Raw genomic sequence first — 19992 nt, 5'->3', positions numbered from 1 at the left:
GTGTATAAAATAATGAGGAGCACAGATAGGGTGAGTGTGCACAGTCCTTTTCCCAGGGTTGGGGAATCAAGAACGAAGATATTTATTTTTTAGTCACATGTACATCGAAACACATAGTGAAATGCATCTTTTTGCACTACTGAGAGTGTTCTGGGGGCAGTCTGCAAGTGTCGCCACTCTTCCAGCTCCAACATAGCATGCCCACAGCTCCTAACCCGTACGCCTTTGGAATGTGGGAGGATATCAGAGCACCCGGAGGAAACCCACGCAGACACAGGGAGAACGTACAAACTACTTACAGACAGCGGCGGAATTGAACCTGGGTCACTGGTGCTGTAATAGTGTTACGCTAACCACTACACTACCGTGCTGCCCTACTCTACCAGAGGGCATTGGTTTAAGGTGAGATTGGAGAGATTTAAGAGGAACCTGAGGGGCAACTTTTTCTACCCAGAGGGTGGTCAGTATATGACTGGGGAAGTAGTTGAGGCAGGTACATTAACAACATTTAAAAGGTACTTGGATATGTACATGGATAGAAAACATTTTGAGTGATATGGGTCAAACGCAGGCAAATAGAACTAGCTTAGATGGGAATCATAGTCGGCATGGACCAGTCGGGCCGAAGGGCCTGTTTCCGTGCTGTATGACTCTATGACTCTGTGACCAGGACCATGGGTCTCGGATGAGTGTCTGCCGGGGCTGTAGAGGCAGGTTCAAACTATAATGGTAGGAAAGTGGGAACCCATGCTGGAAGATGAAGGTAAAACTAGGATACAAATAAAGAACAGGAATTAGGAAAACAACATTTGAACTTGGAGAAATCAAGGGTGAAAAATAAATTGTACCATGCTGTAAAATAATGCCAAAAGGACTAAGAATTTTAAAAGGATGAGCTCAAAGGCTTTGTGTTCATTTATGCACAGAGCATTCTCAATTAATTAATCATGCAAATAGATGTAAATGGACATGATATCATTGGGATCAGGCAGATAGGTCTGGAGGGTGATTAAGGATGGGAACTGAATGCCCAAGAGTATTAAAAGATATTTAAGAAGGACAGGCAAAAGGAAAACAAAAAGAGGTGGGTGGAATTAGGTGCAGCACACAAGATACTGGAGGAACTCAGTGGGTCAGGCAGCAGCTATGGAAGGAAATGGACAGTTGACATTTCAGATCGAAACCCTTCATCTGGTGAGAGGATATTTAAGTTGGCCTCAAAAAGTGGGGAACCTGAGGACCGGGATCAGCTTAAGTCATCTTCATTCAGAAGGGTAGAGTATGAGAGTCGTCATCGTCGTGGCTATCCCTCGAGGTCGAGGATGATGGTCTTCGTTCCATTGATTTATTTATGGGCTCTCAAGTGGCTTATGAGTCCAATCTAGGCTCTGAAAAAGTAGCCCACACAGCGAAGACACCTGTGCATGTATTTGTTTAGTGTACTTGATGTTGCACGCAAAAAGCACATGATAATTCACAAATCAACCAACTGATTCCAATGGCATGGAAACCACGACGATTGAAGCTGATGGATTTGTTGCAGCCTTCACAGCCATTGAGTTTGAATTAACTTTGTCCGCCTGTTCCACCACTGAGGTCTTGATTGGATTGTTCTTTGTCAGGGACCCCACCATCGACCTTACCGCCATGGGTGACCCTACCAGGAGCATAGCTCCAGATGGCATTGCTCTCGGGATCTCAGGACCACACAAGCTTCTCCACCACGACAAGGTGACAGTCCACAGAGAAGTATGAGAGTAAACTTGCAGCAAACATAAAAACTGAATGTAAAGGCTTCAAAAGCAATGTGAAGATAAAAAGATTGGAGAAGACAAGTGTAGGCCTATCACTGTCTGAGACAGGGGAATTTATAACCAGGGGAACAAGAAATGGCAGAGCAACTGAACTAATACTTTGGATGTTTCTTTACAGAAAAGAGTACAAATAACCTCCCAGAACAGTTAGGGAACCTATAGTCTTGTGAGAGGGAGGAACTAAAGGAAATCAGAATGAGTCGTGAAATGGTGTTCAGGGAATTGATGGGACAAAAGGCTATTAAACCCCCAGGGCCCAATAGTCTGCATCCCAGAGTACTTTCAGAAGTAGCCCTGGACACGTGGATTCATTGGTGGTCATTTTTCAACATTCTTTAGACTGTAGATCAGTTCTTATACAATAGGGGAGCTATTATAACACCACTATTTAAAAAGATAGGGAGAGAGAAAATGGAATTACAAACGGGTTACCTAAATTCACTTGTGGGCAAAGTGCTCGAGTTCATTATTAGAGCATTTGGAAAACAGTGACAGGATCAGTCAAAGTCAGCATGGATTTACAAAAGGGTGATCACTCTTGGTAAATTTCCTGGAATTTTGTAACTATAGAGTGGGTGGGGGAGACCAATAGACGTGTATCTTGACTTTCAAGTGGCTATTGATAAGGTTCCAGATAAGAGATTAATGGGCTGAATTGAAGTATGTGGCTGGCACAGATTGAGACCTGCTTATCGAACAGGAAACAAAAAGTAGGAGTGAACAGGTAATTTTCCAAGTGACAGGAGGTGATTAATGGGTTAGCACAGAGTTCACTGCTTGGACCCCAACTATTCACAATGTCTATTCATGATTTAGATGAAATTAAATGTGATATTTCCAAAAGGAGCCTGATAAAGTTCTGATATGACTGGGCAGAATAGATGAAGGGAGGGTGTTCCTGGTGGTGTGGAATTTCACAACCAAGGGTCACAGTCTAGAGATGCAGTGCAGGCTGTTTAGGTCTGAGCTGAGGAGAAACTTCTTTACCTAGAGAGTGGTGAAGCTGTGGAATTCATCAGAGGGAGTAGTTGAGGAAAACAAGATCATCAAATATATTGAAGAAGGAGTTAGATAAACTACTAAGGGCTAAAGTGATCAAGGGATCTGAGGAAAGAGCAAGAACTGAGTACTGAACAGAGATGAGGAGGAATTTCTTTAGCCAGAGGGTGGTGAATCTGTGGAACTCATTGCCACAGACGGCTGTGGAGGCCAAGTCATTGGGTGTATTTGAAGCGGAGGTTGACGGGCTCTTGATTAGTAAAGGTGTCAAAGGTTATGGGGAGAAGGTAGGGGAATGGAGTTGAAAGGGAAACATAAATCAGCCATGATCGAATGGCGGAGCAGACTCGATGGGCCGAATGGCCAAATTCTGCTCCTATGTCTTATGGGCTTACTGTTTAATTTAGATGATCAACCTCAGCAGAGCAGGCTCTGACAGCTAAGTGGCCTGCCCCTGCTCCTAATATCCACATTTCTATTTTTCTGTGGTATTATGCTGAATTTTTCTGTTATCTAAGTGATCATATTGAGTTCTATGGAAATGAGACACTGATCAGCTAGTATCTAGTTCTAGATGACTGGTGAGAGTTGGCTGCTTTTATGTTGTGATTATCTGTTCTCTGTTTCAAGCACTAACTCCAGCAGTGCATTTAACAGTTTCACTGCCTTTTTAAACAAACAATTTTTCTGGTTCCACTTTTAAAGATAATGCGTCAAGTCGATGATCTCTCATCTATAGTCAGTTCCCTCTCCACCCTTCATAATCATACACCAGAATCAAACCATTTTCACTGTGGTCTTGGAACGTTTTAGTCCTGATTTAACAACTTGCCTTAAACGCTGATTGTGGATCTCGGATCTTGAGATCATTGAGCATCAAAGCCGAGAGGAAGGCATGAGGAGGTGTCTGAGAACTGAATTAAATGTAATATTTCCAGGTTTGACAACAATACAAAGGGAGTGTGAGGTGTGAGGAGGCTGCAGAAAGGATGCATGTTGATTCGGACAGGTTGACTGAGTGAGAAATGCATGTCAGATGGAGTGCAACGTGGAGAAATGTGAGGTTATCCACTTAGGTGCCAAAAACAGGAAGGCAGGTTACTATCTAAACAGCAAGAGGTTTGAAAAGAGGTGTGGGTGCAATGAGACCTGAGTATCCTTGTACATGAATGTGCAGCAGGAGGTTAAGAAGGGCAGGCACAGTAGTGTAGTGGTTAGCATAACACTATTACAGCGCCAGTGACCCGGATTCAATTTCAGCTACTGTTTGTATGGAGTTTGTACATTCTCCCTGTGTCTGCGTGGGTTTCCTCCGGGTGCTCCAGTTTCCTCCCACATTCCAAAGACGTACCAGTTAGGAAGTTGTGGGCATGCTATGTCGGCGCCGGAAGCGTGGCGAAACTTGCAGGCTGCCCCCAGAACACTCTATGCAAAAGTTGTATTTCATTGTGTGTTTCAATGTATATGTGACTAATAAAGATATCTTATCTTATAAATGGTATCTTGGCCTAGGTAGTGAAATAAATTGAGTACTGGAGCAGGGATGACTTGATGGAATTCTACAGTGCCTTGGTGAGACTAAACCTTGAGCATTGTAGTTAGTTTTGGTCTCTTGTCTGACGAAGCATGTTTTGCTATATAAAGAGTGCAGCAAAGGTTCACCAGACTGATTGCTGGGATGGCAGGGTAGTTGGGCTTATTCTTTATAGTTCAGAATACTGAGAGAGGACCTGATAAAATCCTGATAGGACTGGGCAGACTCGAGACCAGAAGGATATCCCTGATAGTTTGGAATTTCTGAACCAAGCGTCAGAATCAGAATCTGACTCAGATGACATGAAATTTGTTGCTTTGCAGCAACAGTACAGTGCAAAGACATAAATTAAGACTATAAATTGCAATATAAATAACAGTGCAAACAAAAAGGAATGTCAAGGTATTGTTCATGAGTTCATGGACCATTCAGAACTCTGGTTAGGCCCCATTTAGAGTATTGCGTGCATTTCTGGTCACCTCACTATAGGAAGGATGTCGAGGCTTTAGAGAGGATGCAGAGGAGGTTTACAAGGGTGCCGCCTGGATTAGAGGGCATGTACTATCAGGAGAGTCTGGACAAACTTGGGCTCTTTTCTCTGGAGCAGCGGATGCTGAGGGGTGATCTGTTGGAGGTGTATAAAATTATGAGGGGCATAGATAGGGTGAACAAGCAATATCTTTTCCCCATTATTGAGTGATCCAATACCAGAGGGCATGCATTTAAGGTGAGACAAGAGTAGGTTCAGAAGAGATGTGAGGGGTATGTTTTTCACTGAGAGAGTGGTGGGTGCCTGGAATGTGTTGCCTGGTAGGGTGGTGGAGGCAAATTCACTGGGGGCTTTTAAGAGGGGCCTGGATGGGCACATGAATGAGAGGAAAATGGGGGGGTATGGGCATTCTGTAGGCAGGAGGGGTTAGCTATGTTGGCACAACATTGTGGGCCGAAGAGCGTGTTCTGTGCTGTACTATTCTATGTTCTATGTTCTATGATGGTGAAGAGGAAGAAGCTGTTTCTGAATCATTGAGTGTGGGTCTTCAAGCTCCTGTACCTCTTCCCCAATGGTGGTTGGAAAAAGAGGGCATGTCCCAGATGGTGAAGGCCCTTAGTGATGGATGCTGCCTTCTTGAGGCACCACCTCTTGTAAACGTCCTCAATGGTGGGTAGGGTTGTGTCCGTGACGGAGCTGGCTGAGTCTACAACCCTCTGCAGCATCTTGCAATCCTGCACATTGGAGCCTCCATACCAGGCTGTGATGTAACCAGTCAGAATGCTTTCCACCGTACATCTGTAGAAATTTGCAAGAGTCTTTGCTGACATACTGAATTCCCTCAGACTCCTGTTGTTTGTTTTTACCCTTGACAACAATGATCACGTAAGCACAGGGAGAATCTGTACTAACTAACAATTACCTTTATTGGTTCAGTTAACAACAAACATACAATTCATACAGTTTGGTTAAAACCAAGCGTGCAATTCATACAAGACTAAATACCTATGTGCACACTCACTAGGTTTCTCAGACATTCCCTGAATAGTCAAAGAATAGAAAAGGTAATACCCAGGAATAGGAGTTTATGCTGGGCAGGCGTTCCTCTCGGTCCCGATGTAATCTGCACATTTCTGACATGGGGTCATTCATTTCCATGACGGTTGGTCTCCACAGTTTTCGCAGCTTCTCCTCCCAAAACCCTCCATTCTTATCATCTTTCTTGTCAGATCGAACTGTTGTATTTTGATTTTGTTGGCTCAGGCTTATCTGCCGAGCCTGTGTCAGCTTCTCATTGGATTTGGCCCAAGTCTACAAGCAGTATTACTGTAGTGCTCCTCCACCAGACTCGTGCCTCGTCACTTTCTTTGTTCTCGCCGGGTGTCAGGCCAATTCAAACCAATCAGCCAAACACTGGGCTTGGGTTACTTCAGGTGACAGGCTGTTCTTTCCATAAGCCTGCCATTTCTACCTAACCAAATAAATAGTTCATAAACAGCTTCTTATTTGAAAATGATCTCTGGTTTAGCAGTTTGTCAGTAGGGACCTCATTGTGTTCACTTATAATTGTTCTGATCAAGCCATCACTGAGCAAGAACCAGTTCATAAAATGGTGGGCACAAGAACTTTTGCACAAAATGGCAGCCTCCATTCCTTTAAGCACATGGCAAGAACAAAGACATTTGGTTTGTTTGCTTCCACTACCCTTGACTTATTCCAGTTAGCTGTTTTGCAAATTTTAATTCCTTTCTGGCCAACACTCCAAACAAAATAAAACCATTGGCATGCCTTCTTCATGATTGCATCAATGTGTTGGGCCCAGGATAGATCCTCCAAGATGTTGGCGCCCAGAAACTTGAAGCTGCTCACTCTTTCCACCACTGACCCCTCAATGAGGACCGGTGTGTGTTCTCCCGACTTCCCCTTCCTGGTCCACGATTAATTTCTTGGTCTTGCTGACGTTGAGTGTGAGGTTGTCGTTGTGACACCACTCAACCTGCCGAGCTATCTCACTCCTGTATGCCTTGTCGTCGGTGTCTGAGATACTACCAACAACAATGGTGTCATCGGTGAATTTGTAGATGGCGTTTGAGCTATGCTTAGTCACACAGTGGTGAGCATAGAGAGAGCAGTGGGTTAAACACACATCCTTGAGGTACGCCTGTCTAGGTGGTCACAGTCTAGAGATGTGGTGTAGGTCATTTAGGACTGAACTGAGGAGAAATTTCTTTAACCAGAGAGTGGTAAAACTGTGGAATTCATCAGAGGGAGCAATTGAGGAAAAAAAATAAATATATTGGAGAAGGAGTTAGATATACAACTGAGGGCTAAAGAGGTCAAGGGATATGGGGAGAGAGCAGGAACTGAGAACTGAATTTTGATGATCAAACTCGGCAGAAGCTAAACAGCCTACCCCTGCTCTTAATTTCCAGGTTTCTATTTTTGTTTGGTATTCTGCCAAATTTTTCTCAGTTACCAATGTGATCATATTGAGTTCTATGGAAATGAGATGCTAATCAGACATTACCTAAATCTAGAACATGCTCAATAGCATTTGGATGCTTTTATGTTATTATTATGTGTTCTCTGTTTCAAGCACATACTCCAGCAGGGCATTTAACAGCTTTGCTGCCTTTTTAAAGAAATAATTTTTCTCGTACCTGATTTAAAAATAACATTTCAAATCAATGACCTCGTATCTATGTTCATTTCCCTATGCATTCTCCTTAATCAAACCATTTTCACTGTGGTCTTGGAATGTTTCAGCAATGCCTCTTGAACTCTGTGGATCTCAGGTAGGTAGGGATCACTGAGTACCAAGCCCAGAGGAAGGCATGAGGAGGTGTCTGAGAGCTGATGTTCAGTTTGCCATGCCACAACAGCATTGCTGTTTTTGGCAAGATTTATGATAACATTGGGGTTTACCCTTAGTGAGAAGAGTGCTAGTAGCTCAGAGAACTATAGGTTAGAGTGAGGGCAATATTGCTTTGGCAGTTAATAATAGAACATAGAACATAAAACACTACAGCACAGTACAGGCCCTTTGGCCCACAATGTTGTGCCAACATTTTAACCTGATATAAGATCTATTTAACCCTTCCCTCCCACATAGCCCCCTATTTTTCTATCATTCATGTGTCTATCTAAGAGTATCTTAAATGACCCTAATGTATCTGCCCTCACAACCTCTTCAGGCAGTGCATTCCATGCACCCACCACTCTCCATGTAAAAAGCTTACCCCTGACATCCCCCTTATACCTTCCTCCAATCGCCTTAAAATTATGTCCCCTCGTGTTAGCCATTGTCGCCCTGGGAAAAATTCTCTGACTGTCCACTCGATCTATGCCTCTTATCATCTTGTACACCTCTATCAAGTCACCTCTCATCCTCCTTCTCTCCAAAGAGAAAAGCCCTAGCTCACTCAACCTATCCTCATAAGACATGCTCTCCAATCCAGGCAACGTTCTGGTAAATCTCCTCTGCATGCTCTCTAAAGCTTCCACATCCTTCCTATAATGAGGCGATCAGAATTGAACATGTATCCAGAGATGGCAAAAGGCCAGAGAGAACCAGCTGGATTGGGAATTCTGGAGATGAGAGAAGAGGTCTGCAATCTGGACGAAGAAGCAGGCACAGTGGTGAAGGTGTTAGAAGAAAAGCTCAACATCGTGTCGAGCTCAAATGGAGAGGTAGAGGGATGAAGCTGAGGCTTTTACTGGTGGCTGACTGCGCAGAAGATCAGAAGAGAGAGTGAAAACATGGCAAGGATGAGGTTGAGATGGGATTTGGATGCAAGTGTAGGGGGAGAATGATCTGGAGGAGCACTAGAATTCAAGAAACATTGAAATACCTTACCTATGATGTCTGAAAGCAAGGAGAAAACACCAAATGTGATGAAGGATAAAGAGAGACCAGGAAAGCTTGTGATAGATTAAGTTGATGCTTTTGCAGAGAGAGGTCAAGGGCATGCATTTACTGAGGCGTGGCATTAAGCATGGATCTCCAGGTACAAAGAACACAGTGATTTGAGCCACACTGGACAGTTTGAACATGTTTGTGATCATGGGTGGATCCGAACTGTGAAGGGTAGAATTCTGTTTGGAATTCTCGTGGAATAGATTGGAGAAACTTGCAAAGGAAGGAGACGTCTGTGGAAGCAAGTTTTGGTCAATGCCTTGTCACAAACAAAAAGGAAAACAGAAGCCATTAATGGTGAACACCGTAAAAGAAATAGGAAATAATCCCAAAGGGGTGGAGCAGATTTTCTTCAAACTGTCAGTGAATTGCATAGTAATTGAAGCAAAAAACTGCAGACCTTTGAGGTTAAAAACAGCAAGAAATAAAAGACACTGGTAGAGCAGTATGTAGACCTTCAAACAGTAGCCACACATTAGGAGAGGGTATAAACCAATAAATAATGGGGGCATCTAAAGAGAGTTGTGCAATAGTTATGAGCAACATGCAGCTTCGGTTCATCAAGTTGGAGAGGGTAGCTATGCAAATGAATTTATCAAGTCCACTCAGGATAATTTCTGAGAGCAATACATTATGGAGACAACCAGTGAACAGACTATCTCGGATCTGGTCATGGGTAATGAGGCAGGTTTAATAAATGATTGAAGAGTAAAAGATCCTCTAAGATGCATGAATCACAGTGTGATTTTATACCATTTGAGAGGGAGAAACTTTGGTCAAAAACATCTATGTTTAATAACGAAAATTGCAGTAAAATTGAGATAGGGCTGGCTAAAATGGACTGAGCCAATATATTAGCAGGAAAGACAGTGGTATACTTTTAAGGAGATGATTCTTGACACAAAAAAATGTTTGGAAGAAAGGTTCTAAAGGAGGGATGTTCCAGCCATGGCTAACCAAAGAAGCTAATGAAGGTACTAAGTTGAAAAATCAACATTTGCAGTCTCTCGTGTCTCTTTTAAGTTGAAAAAGTCAACATATAAGGAGACAAAAGTTGATGATAGACCCAAAGACTGGGATAAATTCAGAATCCAAGAAAGGAAAACAAGAGGGAAAATAAAGTAAAAATAAACTATGATGACAAATGAGCGAAGAATATAAACACAGCCAGTAAGAGCTTCTTTAAGTATATAAAAAGGAAGAAAGAGAGGTCCAAGCAAACTTTGGCTCCCTAGACAATGAAGGTGGGAAACAAGGAAATGGATAAGAATTAAACAAATATTTTCTATCAGTTTTTAAGAGTAGAAGATACTACTAACATCCCATTAATACTAAATAATGTTGGGCAGGAATTAAATATCATCAGTCTCAATAAAGAATTGGTAATAGGCAATTAATGGGGCGAAAAGACTGTAAGTCTCCTGGCCTAGGTGGTTTGCCTCCTAGGATCCTAAAAGAATTGGCTACTGACAGTGGATGCATTAGATAATCTTTCACAAATCCTTAAATTCTGGAGAAGTGCCAGAGGATTGGAAAACTGCAAATGTAACACCTCTACTCAAAAAAGGGGGAAGGCAAATGATGGGTAACTAAAGGCCAACTAGCCTAACTTCTATTGTTGTAAAAATGGTATTGGTATTGGTCTATTATTGTCACTTGTACCGAGGTACAGTGAAAAACTTGTCTTGCATACCGTTCGTACAGATCAATTCATTACACAGTGCAGATACATTGAGTTAGTACAGAGTGCATTGAGGTGGTACAGGTAAAAACAATAACAGTACAGAGTAAAGTGTCACAGCTACAGGGAAGTACATTGCAAGGTCACAACATGGTAGATTGTGAAGCCAAGAGTCCATCTCAACGTACAAGGGAACCATTCAATAGTCATCACCATGGGATAAAAGCTGCCCTTGAGCCTGGTGGTACGTGCCCTCAGGCTCCTGTATCTTCTGCCTGATGGGAGAGGAGAGAAGAGAGAATGACCTGGGTGGGTGGGGTCTTTGATTATGCTGGCTGCTTCACCAAGGCAGCGAGAAGTATAGACAGAGTCCATGGAAGGGAGGCTGGTTTCCGTGACATGCTGGGCTCTGTCCACAGCTCTCTGCAGTTTCTTGCAGTCCTGCGCAGAGGCTTGGTACGATCAATGATCAAGGAAGTAATAGCAACACATTTGGAAAATCATAATCTGATCAAGCAGCAAAAGTATGCCTTCATGAAGAGGAAGTTATGTCTGACAAATTTATTATTGAGGAAGTCCGACCAGAGTGGAAGGGAGGAACTAGTAGCTGTATTGTGTTTAGACTTGCAGAAGATGTTCGACAAGGTGCCTCACAAAGGTTAAGTCACAAGATGCTCATTGTTATGAAGAGAACATACTGGTGAACACAGAGAGGCAATTATCTAACAGGCAGGAAGCAATGAGTGGGGATAAGGGGGTCATTTTCACGTTGGCAACCTGTATCCAGTGGGATACCACAGAGATCAGTGCTGGGACTGCAACTGTTTACAATATACATTAATGACACAGAGGAAGGAGACAAATGTACGGTGGCCAAATTTGTGGACAACTCAAAAATAGGTGCGTGAAAAAGTTGCAAGGAGGATATAAACAGTTTACAGAGAGATTTTGAATGGGTAAAAAGTTGACAAATGGAGTATAGAGTTGGAAAATGTAAAGTTGTTCATTTTGGAAGGAAAAACAAAAGAACAGTGTCATTTAAATGGAAAGGTGCAATAGAAAGGGATTTGGGCATCCTTGTGAATAATACTCACAGAAAGCTTTCACACAAGTGCAGCAGATAAAACAGGAAAGTCTAATGGACTATTGGCTCTTACTTCAAGGGAGTTAGAGTATAAAAGTAGAGAAGTTTACTGTAACCATGTAAGGCACTAGTGAGAACAAATCAAGAGTACTGCAAACAATCTTGGACACAAGTATTTTGGACCCCTATTTAATGGACCATTTCTGAATGGTCCATGAACCCATGAACACCACCTCGTTATTCCTTCTTTTTGCACTATTTATTTATTTTTTGTAATTTATAGTAAGATTATGTCTCTGCACTGTGCTGCTGCCACAAAACAACAAATTTCTCATCATTTAGTTCAGTGATAATGAATCTGATTCTGATTCTGGAGTTGTTTAAGAGCAGGTTCACTCGAATGATCCCAGGTATAGAGGGATTGTCCCACAAGTTTTGTCTACCATTGCAGTACGGATCAATAGGGAGCCATTTTATTGAAATATAGATGATTCTTAGGGGTCTGAACAGGGTAGACGCTGAGACTATGTTTCCTCTCCTGGAACATTGCAAAGGTCTCAGAATAAGGGGGTGCCCATTTAAGACTAAGAGGAGGAAGAGTTTCTTTTAGTCATAGAGTCATAGAGCAATACAGCATGGATACAGGCCCTTTGGCCTAACGAGTCCATGATGACTATGGTGCCCACCCATCTAGTCCCAATTTCCTGCGTTCAGCCCATATCCCTCTAAGCCCCACCCCTGCATGCACCTATCCGAGTTCTTCTTAAGTAATACTATTGTACCTGCCTGAACCACTTCCTCCGGCAGCTCATTCCATATAGTCACCACTCTCTGTGTGAAAAAGTTGCCACTCAAGTCCCTTTTAAATCTTTCCCCTCTCACCCTAAATCTATGCCCCCTAGTTTTGGACTCCCCTACCCTGGGGAAAATACTGCTACCATCCACCTTATCTATGCCCCTCATGATTTTATAAACCTCTATAAGGTCACCCTCATTCTCCTACACTCCACAGAATAAAGACCTAGCCTAGCCAATCTCTCCTTACAACTCAGGCCCTCTAGTCCTGGCAACATCCTTGTAAATCTTTTCTGCACTCTTTCCAGTTTAACCACATCTTTCCTATAACCAAAACTGTACACAGTACTCCAACTGTGGCCTCATCAACAACTTATAGAACTGCAACATAATGTCCCAACTCCTATACTCAATGCCCTGACTGATGAGGAACCCTTTTCTTAGAGGGTTATGAGTCTTTGGAACTCATTACCTTAGAGAGCTGTAGGGGCAGAGTCTTTGTATATATTGAAGGCTGAGGTAGATTAATTTCTAATCTGTGAGGGAATCAGGGGTTGTAGAGCAAAGGCAGGAAAATGGAGGAATGTCAGATCAGCCAAGAATGCAGACCAGGCTCAAGTTGCTGAGCAGCCCACTCCTGTTCCTCCCTCCTGTGGTCTAATACAAAAACATAAAATGCTGGAAGAACTCAGCAGATTCGACAACATCCATGGAGAGAGGAGAGTCAACGGTTCTAGTTAACGCTCCCTCATCAAAACTGGAAAAGAACATGTTTATAATTGCAGAAAGGGATAAAATCTCTCAGCCCTGAATCATTTTACTAAATCTTTTCTGCACCCTCTAATTGTATTCTTTCTTGTAAAAATTGTGTACAATTTATGTTTAGTTTATGTTTTTTTGTGAATGCTGCTTACATGATGTATGTGCCTGTGATGCTGTTGCAAGTCTTACATTGCACTTGTGAATTCATATAAGTGCATATGACAATAAACTCGACTTTGAGTTTAGAACTTCTCTAAAATGCAACACCCAAATTTGGACACAATATTCTTGTGGTTGAACCAGTGTTTTAGAGAGGTTCATCATGACAATACTCTTTATTCAGAGTAAGTTTAAATCTTGAGTTAGAACCATCTTAATCCATAATTAGGTTTAGATTTAAACCTCCAATTTAAACATCTGTTTTAACATAGCGTATAGAATTGAAAGAGTTTTTGCAATAATTCCTTTTGTCACTTTTCTTGCAGGACCTCGAGTATTACAGCACAACAGTGGAACAGGATTTGGGTAAGAGTTTATTTCAAATTTAGCTAATTTTTTCAAAGATACAAAATATTACCTAGTATTTGAGTAAATGTTTCCCAGTGCATTCAGTGCTATATGTTTCTCAACCTACTTAACAGCAAGGAAGATTTAGAGGAGGGCAAAGCATTATTAGAGATAAAAATGCTTTCAGTGTAGAGAACTTGCTCGCTCCTGTCAGAGGGCATTACCTTGGAATGTTTTAATGCTTTAGAGAAATTATGGTTTTCATCAAATAGATAAGATGGATGGTAACAGTATTTTTCCCAGGGTAAGGGAGTCCAAGGGTGAGAGCAAAAGATTTAAAAGGGACCTGAGGGGCAACTTTTTCACTCAGAGGGTGGTGAGTACATGGAATGAGCTGCCAGAGGAAGTGGTTGAGGCAGGTACAAGTGAGACCCTGTTTCACTGCTCCCCTTCCGTGTTCTCAGCCGCTCTCCAGCTCTTCGCCTTTGCCTGCGTGTACTCCTCCCTCGTCCCCCCACCTTCTTATTCTGGCTTCTGCCCTCTTCCGTTCCAGTCCTGATGAAGGGTCTCAGCCAGAAATGTTGACTGTTTATTTCCCCCTATGGATGCTGCCTGACCTGCTAAGTTCCTCCAGCACTTTTTGTGTATTGATCATTTAAGAAGCACTTGGACAGGTACATGGAGGGGTGGAGTTTTGAGGGATATGAGCTGAACGCAAGAAGTTGGGACTAGTTGGGTGGGCACCTGGTCGGCATGGACACGTTGGGCCGAAGGGTCTGTATCCGTGTTGTATTTCTCTATGACTCTAAATAAATGAAAGTCAAAAAATTATCAGATGCTGGCAATCTAAAATTAAAAACAAATAATGCTGGAAATACTCAGCAGGTTGGTATTCATCAAGGAGAAGGACATGGAGGACAGTAACACACAAACATGGAATATAGAACATACTGTAGATGCTGTCTGACCCACTGAGTTCCTCGGGAGCTTTGTGTGTTAATCCAAATTCCAGCATCTGCAGTCTCTTGTGTTTCTATGGAGGACTAAGTTCAGGAGGGATACGTTGATAGTCTGGGACATGTCTGTACTAAGAAGGTGAAAGTGTTCGATGTTTTGGAACACATAATGGTGGATAAGTCCCCAGAGATGGATGGGATCTATCCGAGAACATTATTGGAAACAAGGGAGGAGATTGCTAGAGTCCTGACAAAGAGTTTTGTGTCATTGTCAGCCATAGGCAAGGTACCAAAGGACTGGACATAGCTAAAGTTATGCCTTTATTTAAGAAGGCCAGCAGGGGTAAGCCAGGTAATTACAGGCCAGTGAGCCTTATGTTAGTGATCAGGAAATTATTGGAGAAAATTCTAATGGATAGGATTTAGAAAGGCAGGGGCTGGCTAGGGATAGTCAACATGGATTTGCGCAGCTCTCAAATGTTTGTGATATTTAAAAGCTATTAAAATAGCTGGAGCTTCACAGGTCCAATGACCCGAGTTCAATCCTCATCTGCAGTACTGTGCGTTTGCATCTTCTCCCTGTGACTGTGTGGGTTTCCTCCGGGTGTTCCAGTTTCCTCCCATATTCCAAAGACATGCAGGTTAATTGGTCACTGTAAGTTGCCCCTGGTGTAAGTGGATGGTAGAACCTAGGGTGGGGGAGTGTGGTGGGGGGGGGGGGTCGGGATGATGGGTAATGGGATTGGTGGGAGAATAAAATGGGGTCAGTGTAGTATTAGTGTAAATGGATGCTTGATCGTCAGCACAGACGATATAAATATGACTAATCTCTCATTAAAATTACTCTACATGATTGAAAAACAGAATAATTTATTTAGAACTGGGACCAACTTTCCCTATGGCACGTGCACAATTAACTTCTAACCACATAAACAAGCAACCATTTAATTTCTAATTGATACTAATCTTACACCATCCAAATCCCGGTTAGCGCTGAAGCTTCTGGTAAGGTGTTGCGAGGCCTCAGCAGTAACTGGGATTTTGATGGCGTACCACTGAGATCCTGGCCCCTGTCCAATCTGATGATCTTTGACATGGGGCAGGGCTCGAGGCTGTATAAAATGATGAGAGGCAGTGTTAGGGTAGATTGTCAAAGTCTTTTTCCCAGGGTGGAAATGTTAAATACTAGAGGGCATTGGTTTAAGGTGAAAAGGGGAAAGTTTAAAGGAGATTTGCGAGGCAAGGTTTTTTCACACAGAGAATGGTGGGTGCCTGGACCATGCTACCAGGAGAGGTGGTAGAAGCAGATACAATAGCAATGTTTAAGAAGCATTTAGACAGGCACATGAACATGAATGGAGGGCAGGCAGACCACATGTAGGTAGGTGGGATTAGTTAGGTTGACATCATCATTAAAAAGAGAATAATTTACTTGGAGTGACTTACCCCATGGCACAACTGCGCAATTAAGTTCAAACCACATAAACAAGCAGTCATTTCCCTCGCCATCAGATTTCTAAACGGTCCATGAACCCATGAACACTACCTCATTATTCCTTTTTTTTGCACTATTTATTTATTGTGTTCAGTGAGGTCGCTTCACTATAGAAAGGATGTGGAAGCTTTAGAGAGGGGTGCGGAGGATACTTACCAGGATGTTGCCTGGATTGGAGAGCATGTCTTATGAAGATAGGTTGAGTGAGCTAGGGCTTTTCTCTTTGGAGAGAAGGAGGATGAGAGGTGACTTGATAGAGGTGTACAAGGTGATGAGAGGCATAGATCGAGTGGACAGTCAGAGACTTTTTCCCAGGGCGACAATGGCTAACACGAGGGGACATAATTTTAAGGTGATTGGAGGAAGGTATAAGGGGGATGTCAGGGGTAAGTTTTTGACACAGAGAGTGGTGGGTGTGTGGAACACACTGTCAGCAGAGGTTGTGAGGGCAGATACATTAGGGACATTTAAGAGACTCTTAGATAGACACATGAATGATAGAGAAATGGAGGGCTGTGTGGGAGGGAAGGGTTAGATAGATCTTAGAGCAGGATAAAATGTCGGCACAACATTGTGGGCCGAAGGGCCTGTACTGTGCTGTAATGTTCTATGTTCTATGTAATTTATATTAATTGTACCGTATGTCTTTGCACTATACTACTGTCACAAAACAACAAATTTCATGTCATATAAGTCAGTGATAATAAATCTGATTCTGATTCTAAATTTGATTCTGATTCTGATCATGGTCGGCACAGATGTGCTGGGCTGAAGGGCCTGTCCCTGTGCTGTACTGTTCTATGTTCCATCATGGTCATGTGAGGAAGAATGAGTTGCTTTGCCAGTGACTCCACTTACCATAAATGAATCAATAAGAAGATAAGAAGATAAGATCTCTTTATTAGTCATGTGTACATCAAAACACACAGTGAAATGCATCTTTTTGCGTAGAGTGTTCTGGAGGCAGCCCGCAAGTGTCGCCACACTTCCAGTGCCAACATAGCATGCACACAACTTCCTAACCCGTACATCTTTGGAACGTGGGAGGAAACCGGAGCACCCGGAGGAAACCCACGCAGACATGGGGAGAACGTACAAACTCCTTACAGACAGTGGCCAGATTTGAAATCAGGTCGCTGGCGCTGTAAAGCATTACGCTAACTGCTACACTACCGTGTTTTGGTGATAAAAACATATTCTATGTTGAGAACACTAAAAAGACTAATGAATGCCATCACAATTTGGCCTATTTGTTTGAATTCTGCTTTCTGACTGAAAATAGTGTGCTTCTATATTGTTTCAAGACCATTTGTTTAAAAACTCTTCTTGAAAGCCTGCCAGTATAATGACATTTCATTTTCATTTCATATCTTAAGGTCAGTATCCAGCATCACCGTGGTCAAAGGGAAACCAGCACTGCACTCAATTACAAGCTGACCACTTCACAAGGTACCGTCATTTCATAAAGGGCGTGTGAAGGAATGGAGAGCACCTCCAAGTTAGCCACCAAGCTGTCTGGCTCATTGACCATACAAGGGAAAGGAAGGCTTCAAAAGAGTATTGATAGATTGGCTGAGTGGGCAGAACTGTAGCAGATGGAGTTCAATTAGGGAAGGTATGAGATTCAAAGTAATTTCTAACTAGTGAGAAGCTAGCATGGGAGTTTCAGACACAGTTTTTGAAATCGTCATAAGCTTGTGAGCAACAGAAAAATAAATCAACTGATGAAATGTTGACCGTTATCTCAAATAGTGTAGAGTACGAAGGAAGCTATGCTACAGTCTTATAATAGAAAATGAAAAAAACTGCAGATGCTGGAAATCTGAAATAAAATCAAGGTGCTGGGAACACTCTGCAGGTAAGCAGCAGCTGTGGAAATAGTTAATGTTTGACAATAATTTTTCACCTCTCATCAGAAATGGACATGAGGAAACAAGTTGCAGAGAGGGTTGGGTTGGCGATGGATAGGTCAAAGAGAATATCTCTGATAAGTTCAAGTTCAACTTTATTGTCATTCACCTATATGCTGTAAAACACATGGAGGAACGAAATGTCATTTCCCGCAGACTGACACAACAGAGGACATATATAGAACAGAGGACAAACAGTAAACGCAGACAGAAAAATTGTGCAAGCACAAATAGTGCAAAAAATGGTATATACACGATACAAAATTAGTGCAAGGTTAGTGCAAAACCAAGCTGGACAAAAAAAATACAGAACTCAGTGTATTGCATTAAGTGTATAAATATGTTCAGCAGCAGCCAAAGTTCTTATGCGCCATTGTGCAAACTTTTGACGTGACATTTGTCTGAGACTGCTCCAGGGTATTCAGGAGCCTGACAGCCTGGGGGAAAAAACTGTTGTACCGTCAAGTAGTTCTGGCCCGGATGCTCCGGTACCGCTTGCCAGACGGCAGTGGGACAAATGGGTCGTGGGAGGGATGAGAGGGGTCATCTATGATTCTGCAGGCCTTGTGTGTGCATCGTGTGTTGTAGATGTCCAGGATAAAGGGAAGAGGTACTCCAATGATCTTTCCAGCTGTGCTCGCAATTCTCTGCAGAGTCTTGCAGTCTGAGGTGTTAAGTTACCGTACCAAGCAGAGATGCAGCTGGTCAGGACGTTGCTGTTGTGATACCCTGTTTATGAAGACATCCAGTTGATAGATTAACAAGGGAAGTTAGATGAGAAGACAAATGAAGAGGGATAGAAAAGCTATAATGCAGGTCAGAGTTGTTGATGAGAAGTGAAATGTGAAGTAGAATGCTAGAAACGTCCAGGAGATCAGGCAGGGACTGTGGAAAGAAAAATGGTCCATACGACTAACCTTACAGCAGAAACAGTTAGTTTTGATACAAGCAGAGAAAATGAGTTAACTGAAATTGTTGATTTCAACATTGCGTCGTGAAGGCTGCAACAGACGGAAGGTGAGGTGGTGCTCCAAAGTTTATTTTGGGTCTTGTCAGAACAATGCAAGAGGTCACAGGGACAAGAGCCTGTTGCGATGGCTGAAAGGGCCTCAGAAGTAGCCTTAGTGGCAACTTTTAAAAGGGAATTTGATATACACTTCAAAACGAAATGTTTGCAGTGTTTGAGGTAAGGGGCAGGCAATAGCTGATAGGACAGCATTCAAAGGACTGAACTTGGCCCAGAGACTAAATATAAAAGAGTTTATTTTGAATTTAGCTAATTTTGCAACGATATGTCACCTAGTATTTGAGTAAATGTTTCCCAGTACATTCGATGTTATACAGTATGTTTCTTAAGCAACTTACAGTAGAGAAGACTTAGAGGAGAGGGGCGACCATTATTATAGATAAAAATGCTTTCAATGTACTTTCAGAACTTTCTCCCATCAGAGGTAATTTCCTTGGAATGTTTTAATGCTTCAGAAAAATTATAGTTTTCCTCAAATGAAAATCAAAAGTTAGGTTTTCCAGAAGAGAAGGCCTCCTGCCGATGTCCACCAGCAAACACATCTTCCTCTCCCCTTAGTGGAGGTGCAATACCTTTTCTTTTACCTCATCATGCCATCAGGACCTAAACAGTCTTTCCAGAGAAAAGATTGGACCCCAGGGCCGAAGGACTTGTATCAATGCTGTATTGCTCTATGACTAGAGCAAGCGGTGGTTCAGTTGTACTTCTTCCAATCTAATGTACTGCATTCGGTCTTCTCCACACTGGAGAAACCCAGCACAGATGGGCGATTGGTTTGTGGAGCACCTGCATTCAGTCCGCAGTCATGTCTCTCAGCTTCCAGTTCCAATTAATTTCCCATCCCACTCCCATTGTGACCTCTCTGTCCGTGGCCTCCTGTAATATTACAACGAAGTCCAGTGCAAGCTTGAGGAACAATACCTCACCTTCCATTTGGGTACATTGCAGCCTTCCAGACTCAATATCAGATTCTCCAACTGCAGGTAACTTGCTTTCTCTGTCTATATCAGAACTATGTTATC

At 42.6% G+C, this 19992-nt stretch overlaps 1 protein-coding gene across 1 annotated transcript in view; it reads left to right on the top strand.

The window, feature by feature from the left end:
- The window catches only part of LOC127567528 (sperm flagellar protein 1-like), a 79241-nt gene that overhangs the window by 32380 nt on the left and 26869 nt on the right, over nucleotides 1-19992 (top strand). Inside the window, exons 4-5 of the mRNA XM_052010539.1 lie at nucleotides 13561-13600; nucleotides 17410-17482. Coding sequence (XP_051866499.1) covers nucleotides 13561-13600; nucleotides 17410-17482 — 113 coding nt within the window. The remainder of the gene's footprint in view (nucleotides 1-13560; nucleotides 13601-17409; nucleotides 17483-19992) is intronic.

This window comes from Pristis pectinata, chromosome 2 (genome assembly GCF_009764475.1).
Source record: "Pristis pectinata isolate sPriPec2 chromosome 2, sPriPec2.1.pri, whole genome shotgun sequence".
Classification (NCBI taxonomy): domain Eukaryota; kingdom Metazoa; phylum Chordata; class Chondrichthyes; order Rhinopristiformes; family Pristidae; genus Pristis; species Pristis pectinata.
This window is presented reverse-complemented; position numbering and strand designations above follow the sequence as displayed.